Below are 10,748 nucleotides of genomic sequence, written 5' to 3'. Positions count from 1 at the left end.
GAAAAAATAACAATAACAACAACAACATTTTCTTTTATTCGAAGAGTATATACTATAAAAAAAAAAAAAAAAAAAAAAAAAAAAAAAAAAAAAATCGTCTTTTTCATTTATTTCGTAGATTATCCTCTACAAAATCCAAAAAAAAAAAAAAACCTAGAAAAATAAAATAAATCAAAAACTCACAAAAGCAAACCTAACTGGACTTATTATGCTCAAGTACAGTTACGTGCACTATTCTAAAACCTCCAAACAACTTCCACTATTGAAGTTTGTGCCATCAATTCAGAATATACTTGTTGGTCTAACTACCTTGTGAAACATTCTTCCATACGTTCTACCTAAATACAAAGCCACGATCTTCATCTTGGAAATTTGAAGTTAAAAAGCATAACTTGAAAAAATTAACTTTTCACGCACATACAACGTAAGAGTGTTCAGACAAAAGCACATGTCTCATTTTATGTGCTTTCTCTTTCCTATACTGTGTGATAACACGAGGAGGCTTTTAGAGTTAACCAAAGATTGTTTCATTCCGTTTAGTTTCGACACTGTTAGTTTCTTGGCACAACAATCTGTTAAGCTCCTTAAGTGATTGCAGAAAGTTATGGACTACAACCTAATGACAGTTGGTTCTAACGAGTTTGTATTTCGGAGGATAGGATTTGCAGTTCAGAAAGGACTTGCGTCACAGCTTGTTGCACGCTTGTCCTAATTATTTATAAAATTTGTTATCAATATAAATAAAATTTCCACTTAAAAACAACAACAAAACCAACATTTTCTTTTATTCGAAGAGAATATACAACAAAAAAAATAAAATAAAAACATTTTCTTTTATTTGAAGATTATATACTATAAATAAAAAAAAAAAAAAAATAACAATTAGAACAACAACATTTTCTTTTATTCGAAGAGTATATACTAAAAAAAAAAAAAAAAAAAAAAAAAACATCGTCATTTTCATTTTTTCGTAGATTATCCACTACAAAAACAAAAAAAAAAAAAAAAAAAAAACCCTATAAAAATAAAACAAATCAAAAACTCACAAAAGCAAAGCTAACTGAACTTATTATGTTCAAATACAGTTGCGTGCACTACTCTAAAACCTCCAAACAGCTTCCACTATTGAAGTTTGCGCCATCAATTCAGAATATACGTGTTGGTCTAACTACCTTGTGAAACATTCTTCCATATGTTCTACCTCATTACAAAGCCACGATCTTCATCTAGGAAATCTGAAGTTTAAAAACCCATCTAGAAAAAATTAACTTTTCACGTACATACCACGTAAGAGTGTTCAGACAAAAGCACATGTCTCATTTTATGTGCTATCTCTTTCCTATTGTGTGATAACACGAGGAGGCTTTTAGAGTTAACCAGCATTGTTTCATTACGTTAGTTTCGACAATTTTGGGTTCTTGGCACAACAATCGTTAAGCTCCTTAAGTGATTGCAGAAAGTTATGGACTACAACCTAATGACAGTTGGTTCTAACGAAGTTTGTATTTAGGAGGATAGGATTTTTGTAGCTCGAAAAGGACTTAAGGCCGTCCGACTTGTTCAGACGCTTTGTCCTAATTATTTGTAAAATGTGTTATCATTATAAAATAAAATTTCAACTTAAAAACAACAACAAAACAAACACATTTTTTCTTTTATCAAGAAGAGAATATACAAAAAAAAAAAAAAAAAATAAATAAACATTTTCTTTTATTTTAAGACTATATACTATAAATAAAAAAAAAAAAAAAAAAATAACAATAACAACAACAACATTTTCTTTTATTCGAAGAGTATATACTACAAAAAAAAAAAAAAAAAAAAAAAATCATTTTCATTTTTTTTCCGTAGATTATCCTCTACAAAAAAAAAAAAAAAAAATAAAACCCTAGAAAAATAAAACAAATCAAAAAACTCACAAAAGCAAAGCTAACTGAACTTATTATGTTCAAATACAGTTTCGCGCACTACTCTAAAACCTCCAAACAGCTTCCACTATTGAAGTTTATGCCATCAATTGGGAATATACGTGTTGGTCTAACTACCTTGTGAAACATTCTTCCATATGTTCTACCTCATTACAAAGCCCACGATCTTCATCTAGGAAATCTGAAGTTTAAAAACCCATCTAGAAAAAATTAACTTTTTACGTACATACCACGTAAGAGTGTTCAGACAAAAGCACATGTCTCATTTTATGTGCTATTTCTTTTCTTTTGTGTGATAACACGAGAAGCTTTTTAGAGTTAACCAGCATTGTTTCATTACGTTTAGTTCCAACAATTTTGGGTTCTTGGCACAACAATCAGTTAGGTTCCTTAAGTGATTGCAGAAAGTTATGGACTACAACCTAATGACAGTTGGTTCTAACGAGTTTCTATTCAGGAGGATAGGATTTGGAGTTCAGAAAGGATTTGCGTCACAGCTTGTTGCACGCTTGTCCTAATTATTTGTAAAATGTGTTATCATTATAAATAAAATTTCCACTTAAAAACAACAACAAAACCAACAGGTTCTTTTATTCCAAGAGAATATACAACAAAAAAAATAAAAATAAAAAACATTTTCTTTTATTTGAAGACTATATACTATAAATAAAAAAATAACAATAACAACAACAAAATTCAAAGTATATATAAAAAAAAAAAAAAAAAAAACGTCATTTTCATTTTTTTTCGTAGATTATACAAAATTAAAAAAAAAAAAAAAAAAAAAAAAACCCTATAAAAATAAAACAAATCAAAAACTCACAAAAGCAAAGCTAACTGAACTTATTATGCTCAAATACAGTTGCGTGCACTACTCTAAAACCTCCAAACAGCTTCCACTATTGAAGTTTGCGCCATCAATTCAGAATATACTTGTTGGTCTAACTACCTTGTGAAACATTCTTCCATATGTTCTACCTCAATACAAAGCCACGATCTTCATCTAGGAAATCTGAAGTTAAAAAGCCCAACTTGAAAAAATTAACTTTTCACGCACATACCACGTAAGAGTGTTCAGACAAAAGGACATGTCTCATTTTATGTGCTTTCTCTTTCCTATTGTGTGATAACACGAGGAGGCTTCTAGAGTTTACCAGCATTGTTTCATTCCGTTCAATTTCGACACTGTTAGTTTCTTGGCACAACAATCTGTTAAGCTCCTTAAGTGATTGCAGAAAGTTATGGACTACAACCTAATGACAGTTGGTTCTAACGAGTTTGTATTCCAGAGGATAGGATTTGCAGTTCAGAAAGGACTTGCGTCACAGCTTGTTGCACGCTAGGCCTAATTATTTGTAAAATTTGTTATCATTATAAATAAAATTTCCACTTAAAAACAACAACAAAACCAACATTTTCTTTTATTCGAAGAGAATATTCAACAAAAAAAAAAAAATAAAAACATTTTCTTTTATTTGCAGATTATATACTATAAATAAAAAAAATAAAAAAATAACAATAAGAACAACAACATTTTCTTTTATTCGAAGAGTATATACTAAAAAACTAAAAAAAAAAAAATCATTTTCATTTTTTCGTAGATTATCCACTACAAAAACCAAAAAAAAAATAAACCCTAGAAAAATAAAACAAATCAAAAAATCACAAAAGCAAAGCTAACTGAACTTATTATGTTCAAATACAGTTGCGTGCACTACTCTAAAACCTCCAAACAGCTTCCACTATTGAAGTTTGCGCCATCAATTCAGAATATACGTGTTGGTCTAACTACCTTGTGAAAAATTCTTCCATATGTTCTACCTCATTACAAAGCCACGATCTTCATCTAGGAAATCTGAAGTTTAAAAACCCATCTAGAAAAAATTAATTTTTCACGTACATACCATGTAAGAGTGTTCAGACAAAAGCATATGTCTCATTTTATGTGCTATCTCTTTCCTATTGTGTGATAACACGAGGAGGCTTCTAGAGTTTACTAGCATTGTTTCATTCCGTTCAGTTTCGACACTGTTAGTTTCTTGGCACAACAATTTGTTAAGCTCCTTAAGTGATTGCAGAAACTTATGCACTACAACCTAAACGGTTGGTTCTAACGAAGTTTGTATTAGGAGGATAGGATTTATGATTCGAAAGGACTTGGGTCCGCATTGTTACACGCTAGTCCTAATTATTTGTAAAATTTGTTATCATTATAAATAAAATTTCCACTTAAAAACAACAACAAAACCAACATTTTCTTTTATTCGAAGAGAATATACAACAAAAAAAAAAAAAAATAAAAAACATTTTCTTTTATTTGAAGACTATATACTATAAATAAAAAAAAAAAAAAAAAATAACAATAACAACAACAACATTTTCTTTTATTCGAAGAGTATATATACTACAAAAAAACTAAAAAAAAAAAAAAAAAAAAAAAAAAACAAAAAAAAAAAAAAAACAAAAAAAAAAAAAAAAAAAAAAAAAAACCAAAAAAAAAAAAAACAAATCAAAAACTCAAGTGTGTAATCCCAACTTATATTGATCTATCTGTAATGTCCTTGCAAACATGACATAAAAATTAAATTATATTTGATTTACTATGTGGGATCATCAAAGATTATCCAGTTCGATTTCATGTCAATTATTCTTTAAATTATATGCATGACTCATTATGTGGAATCTTAAAAGATTATCTACCAATGGGTGTTGTTATATTAATTATTCTGAAAAATATTTGCAAATATGCATAACTATTATATATTAATATTATATTGATCACTCATCAAAATTTCTTATAATGTGAAAATCTCACTCTCCATTAAAAAAAAAATCACCTTTGATAAAAACCCTTCAATTTAACTTCATTTTGTTGTTTAATAATAGAAGTTTAATTGAAGTTTTGTGAGATTGTCTAATAAGGTGAAGTTCATATATATTAAAGCTACTTGAATAGAAAGGAGTTCTCAATCATACGGAAAGAGATAAGATAAACACCGTTTTAAATGCAAAAATGTACTTATCGAGACATTCTCACAATATATAACCCAATTATGTTTTGAGGTTAGTTCAATGCATTTGCATCCAATTTATAATTTTCCGTTATTTTTATTTTGAGGTTAGTTCAATGGAGTTGCATCCGATTTCCGATTCCCATTATTTAGTTTTTGAGGTTAGTTCAATACAATTGCATACAGTTTCTGATTTCTCGTTAATTATTATTTGCAGTTAGTTCAATATATTTGCATCCAATTTCCAATTTCCAATTTCTTATTAATTATTTCTTTGAATTCAGTTCAATGCATTTGCATCCAGTTTCTGATTTCCCATTAATTATTATAGATGTGAGATTAGTTTAATGCATTTGCATCTAGTTTCCGATTTTCGATTTCTCGTTTATTATTTGATAAGGTTGCATTTACATCTAGTTTCCGATTTCCCGTTAACTATTGTTTGAGGTTAGTTAAATGAATTTGCATCCAGTTTCATTCCGATTTCCCATTAATTATTTCTTGAGATTAGTTCAATGTATTTGCATCAAGTTTATTTTTTCATATTAGTTCAGTGCAGTTGCATCCGGTTTCGATTTCCGTTAATTATTCTTTAATATTAGTTCCACGCATTTGCACCATGTTTATTTACAATTAATTTTTCTTTGAGGTTAGTTCAATGGAGTTGCATCTAATTTCCGATTCTCCATTAATTAAATCTTTGAGGGTTAGTTCAATGTATTTGCATCCAATTTCCGATTTTCCGACAATTATTTTTTTATGTTAGTTTGATGTATTTGCATCCAAGTTTTGATTTCCCGTTAATTATTATTTGAGGTTAGTTTAATGCAGTTGTATCCATATTCCGATTTTCTATTAATTACTTTTTAAGATTAGTTTAATGTTTGCATTTGCATTTGCATCCAGTTTCCGATTTTCGATTTTTCGTTAAATATTATTTGAGGTTAGTTCGATGCATTTGTATCCAGTTTTTGGTTCTCCATTAATTATTTTTTGACATTAGTTTCATTCAGTATGATATATTTTTTAAAATATTTGTCATTATTGTTTTGCCGTTATTTTTTTTTCATTTTCTATTATATATTTTGTGATGTTATTTTTTGTATAATTTAATTTTTCACATGTAATTTATTTTGGTTTGGTATATAATTTATTTAAGTCCAATGTCCACTTTAATTAAATCTCGTTATTCCGCCTAATATATAACATTATAGAGTTGAAAAATTATAAATTCATTAATTTAATTGGAATATGTCATAATTATTGTGGCCATAATTGTGATTTTTGGAATCCTTAACTATGAATAAATGTTTAAATCCCACAGTGGATGGCGCATCAAATCGAAAGGGTTTTAGGAAAATCGTTTTCGGTAGAAACTATTGTTTTTAGGGTTTTTTTTTTTTTTTTTTTTTGTAATTAGCTATATTGTTTAGGAAAAGTTAGAGACTCTGTGAAACTCTAGATGAGATTATTTTTTCGTATTTAGCTATAGTATTTAAGAAAAGTTAGAGACTCTGTGAAACTATAAATGAGATTGTTTCCTTTTTTTTATAATTGGTAATAGAGTTTAGAAAAAACTGGAGTCTCTCCGAGTACTCAAAATAATAGATTGGTGAGGGTATAGCTATAATATATATCTAAGGAATTGGAATATGTTGTACTTATTGTGGTCGGAATTATGATTTTTAGAATCTTTAACTATGAATAAATGTCTAAATCCCACAGTGGATGACGCATCAAATCAAAAGTGTTTTAGGAAAATCGTATTCGGTGTAAACTATTGTTTTTAGCAATTTAGTTTTTTGTCTCCCATTTTTTTCCTTAATTAGCTATATTGTTTAGGAAAAGTTGGAGACTCTGTGAAACTCTAGATTAGGTTGTTTTTTTTTCGTAATTAGCTATAGTGTTTAGGAAAAGTTAGAGACTCTGTGAAACTCTAGATGTGATTGTTTTCTTATTTATATCCTACATTTTTATAATATATGGTATATTGATCCCTCCCCAATATATATCTAAAGATAAAGATAAATATTTGTTTCCTATTTTATCTAATATTTTTTCTTAATTAATCATGACACGTGGACACCCTAGAAACGCTTCCTCAATTGAAGAGGGTAGAGCTATAATATATATATTAAGATAATATATATTTTTTAACTATATATAATTGATATTCATTCATTCATTTTGCACAAAAAAATGGAAACAAGCTAAATGAAAATTGCATTCATTCCATAAGAAAATAACTAGAACTAACAACTGGAGTAGGTCCTCCCCACAAAAAACAACAAAATATCAAGTGGATTAAATTCTAAACACTTCTGAACATAAATCCTTGGTCCACAAAATACCACTTTTATATGTGTTTGTTTTGAAGGAAAGACCATGGAAAGGAAAAAGACCATCTGTGTTTGTTTTGAAGGAAAGACCATGGAAAGGAAAGGAAAGAAGGTGTGGTTCACCCTTTCGATATTTTTTCGGGTGTTTGGTTGCCCCATGGAAAGGAAAAGGTCATTTCGTATGGAAACAAAACTACGAAAATGGAAATGGTTTTGTGTCCGTGTCGTACCCCAAAAAATTTCACGGAAAGGAAAAGGGGAAAAAGAAAGAAAGAAGGAGAGAGGCAACGCCACCTCCAACAGCTACGTCTTCTCCATCTTCTTTCTCTGGCCATTTTTGGAAAAAGGGGAAAAAAAAAAGAAAGAGATGGAGCAAAGCACTCTTACAACCGCCTCCTTCTTCATCTTCTCATATCGGATCATTTTTGCCTTTTTTTTTCCCCACCAAGCTCTAGTTTTTCCGCACTACAAGATATCAATCTATTGTGTTACTATTTTTTTTTTTTTTTTTTTTTTTTTTTTTTTTTTGTATATATATAAGCGTTGTGTCTTAGCTAGGTTTTGACCCATTCTGGTTAAGGTTTGGTGTTTGGTCTCACCATTTTTTTGAAATTTTAGATGGAACAAATAGATTGCTCTTTTGATTGACGGAACAAATTATGTCATTATTATTTTGATAGAACAAGTAAATTTGGATGCTTATTTCATTATTTATGACTCAAAAAAGTTCAAAACTCTTTTAGCAATTCAATGTCTTCGTGTTGGATGTCTAAATTTAAATCTTTTGTTCGTGTTGTACTATGAATTGTTTATTTGAACAATGTATTTTTAAATCCAGTGTGGATATATATGGTGAAAATGGGCAGGTTGCCTGTTGAATGAATATGATTAGAATCAAATAATTAGGGGCTTTTATTTTTTTTAAATGACTATAAACCACGGTTTGGTAAGAACTGAGGTATAAGCAGATTATATACCCAACCATTGTATTTAGCATCGCTATTCCCCACGGTTCACATTGAATAAAGCATATTGTTAAGACTATTAATCACGGTTTGGAAATCCTAATACCACGATTTGAGTCAAAACCATGGTATATAAGAGGTACTTTTCCCCACGGTTTTGCTAAAAGTATTTGTCACGGTGGTTGCCACGGTATGAAAACAGTGGCTAAAGGCTTTTTACCATTGTAAATAACAGTGGTATATGAGTTTTTCTGTAGTAGTGCTTAACGGCTAGTTCACCAACGGTCAGAAAGTCAGAACGGTCAAAAATAAAAACTTTGGTATATATACAACATTTGTTCCATTTCAACGAACTCACACTTCCAACAATCATATTTCTTCTTCTTCAAAATCAGTTCTTCAAAAAAATATATATATATATATCAAATGGCATCTCAAGCATCTCAAACAACTCAAGCAAGTGGTAGCACTCAAGCAAAAGCAAAGACTCATTTTAGCATGTCCGAAGATCAAGCTCTATGTTTTGTTTTGATAAAAATTAGTGAAGACTCCATTGTTGATGCTTTCCAAAATGCAAAAGGATTTTGGAATCGTGTAACAAGCGAGTTCAATCAAACACGTGGGTCGGATAGGTCTTCCAATTTAATTTCCGGTAGATGAAAATATATTTTGAAAATGATGAACAAGTTTGTTGTAATTGTGAATGCGGTGGAGACTCGACATGCAAGTGGTACAACAATACAACGCCGGATAATTACAACATGGAGGTGATAAGAGGGGGGAAATAATGACTTGCATTGGGAATGCTCTAAATGATTTGAGCATGTGTAGTGTGTGAATACATCAATAGTAAACACCATGTATGAGATCATATACAAGTAAATCAGAGCTCAAGTTCATTGTTAAACCAATGTTCGGGATTACAAAACAACAATCAACAGAAATTCGTACTCCTTTGGACAAAAACTAGTACATCCTACTTTCTCACACTCAAGCACCCGTTCATTTTGGCCGTGAGAAGAATTGGTTGAGGGATGGCATTATCTCAGGGGATCGATTCCGGACGTACTTCCTCAAAAAATGTTCCGTATATTTCTCACCCTCTGCAAAATTGTCAAGCACCCCTGCAGCTCTGTTTTGTTTGGTGACCCTGGAAAAAAAAACAAATCAATTCAATAGATATATAATATAATAGCTAACGAACACATCAACCATGCACAGCGCCAAAGAAAGAGATTGCTGAGTGTACATAAACTACATGAATCTTAATAACCACTCAGATAAAACAACTTTGTCGATCAGCATCATGGGCAGTATTAGTCACAGACATCTATATATTTCAATTAAAGAATGTTCAAGCTAGCTACTGATGTAGTTCACATATAACCGTGACCAGTAATCTAGCATGTATATGTCTGCACGTATGTTTTCGTTTGGGTGGAGGGTTTAGGGACCTGTTAATAGGCAGAAAACTTACCGCACTTCAGGGTTGGTGCGAAGGTTCCGCACCAACTGCATGCTGCATAAACCAGCAACTGCTACGACCGGAGCAAGAAGTGGATAAACCTACAAATATCAAAGAAAATAGACACGTACGTCAAACAGCTTATGCCATAAGTTTAACATTGTTATAGAAATCCTTTATTCCACATGTTGAACACATTTCATTTATTGAACCAAATAATGTGTACCCTTTAAGTAAGTGGTACAAACAATGATCATTTAGTGACGCGCCCATTGAAAATCCATACATGAGTTAACCGAAAAGGCAAATACATACATTTTGAGAAGGAAAGTATTACCTCAGGCCTCATCCATTTGGCGAAAGTAGATGAAGCCATTGTTAGAGCTGCAGGAAGGAGGCAAGAAACTTCGATGCAGTGGCTTTAATTCTTCAAAGCCACATACATTGTTTTTTCTCCTTGTTTACTTAGTATTTAAAGATGAGCTTTTATCGATCTAATTTTAACATCAACTCTCCCTTGAAATTAGCTTTTGCATGAGACTCAAACAAAACATCGGTTGGCCTTGCTTTTAGAACATCAACTCTCCATTATAGATTTGAACTCCTTTCAGAACACAGAATTTGACTTCAATAAACTTCCAATGATTTAAAGGCAAAATGACTGACCAATGCTTAATACACGGATACACATTTGAGATTTGAGAAAGACGCTTGTAGTCGGCCACCAGCTATTTCAAAATCAAGAAATAAGCCAAAAGGCCAAAAGGCCAAATTTCCAATTTTAATAGGATAGCTGGGTTTGAAACCATTTGATTAGGACATTTTTTTGGATTATGACTGCTAGAAAAACCAGATTTCACGTTTTAATTACTAATAAGGACAGATTTGACTTTTTTACTTTTTACTCTTTCCAATTTTACCTTCTATATTTGGTATGCACTGACGTTTGTGCATACCTCACATACCAAGAAGTGGTATGCACTGACACTTGTGCATACCATTTTATTTATGATATTTGGTATGCACAGACGCCTGTGCTT

General features: G+C 30.7%; 1 protein-coding gene across 1 annotated transcript; it reads right to left on the bottom strand.

Annotated features, from left to right (window-relative positions):
* Positions 1–9,108: 9,108 nt before the first annotated feature.
* On the bottom strand, positions 9,109–10,423 carry LOC147520978 (uncharacterized). The gene is made up of 3 exons (XM_086594995.1): positions 10,046–10,423; positions 9,721–9,809; positions 9,109–9,393 (listed from the first exon to the last, which is right to left on the bottom strand). The coding sequence occupies exons 1-3, from the start codon at positions 10,082–10,084 to the stop codon at positions 9,246–9,248; spliced, it is 276 nt and encodes a 91-aa protein (XP_086451121.1). The 5' UTR covers positions 10,085–10,423; the 3' UTR covers positions 9,109–9,245.
* Positions 10,424–10,748: the final 325 nt, after the last annotated feature.

Source organism: Coptis chinensis, chromosome 2 (assembly GCF_015680905.1).
Source record: "Coptis chinensis isolate HL-2020 chromosome 2, ASM1568090v1, whole genome shotgun sequence".
Taxonomy (NCBI): domain Eukaryota; kingdom Viridiplantae; phylum Streptophyta; class Magnoliopsida; order Ranunculales; family Ranunculaceae; genus Coptis; species Coptis chinensis.
Note: the sequence above shows the minus strand (reverse complement) of the source record. Positions and strands in the feature narration are given on the sequence as shown.

Bases quoted from the DNA above. Each gene is read 5' to 3' on its own strand.
- LOC147520978 (XM_086594995.1), bottom strand. From the start codon at position 10,084: ATGGCTTCATCTACTTTCGCCAAATGGATGAGGCCTGAG. The intron at 9,810-10,045 runs GTAATACTTTCC...TGATATTTGTAG, and splicing joins CCAAATGGATGAGGCCTGAG to GTTTATCCACTTCTTGCTCC. The intron at 9,394-9,720 runs GTAAGTTTTCTG...TTTTTTTTCCAG, and splicing joins CGCACCAACCCTGAAGTGCG to GGTCACCAAACAAAACAGAG.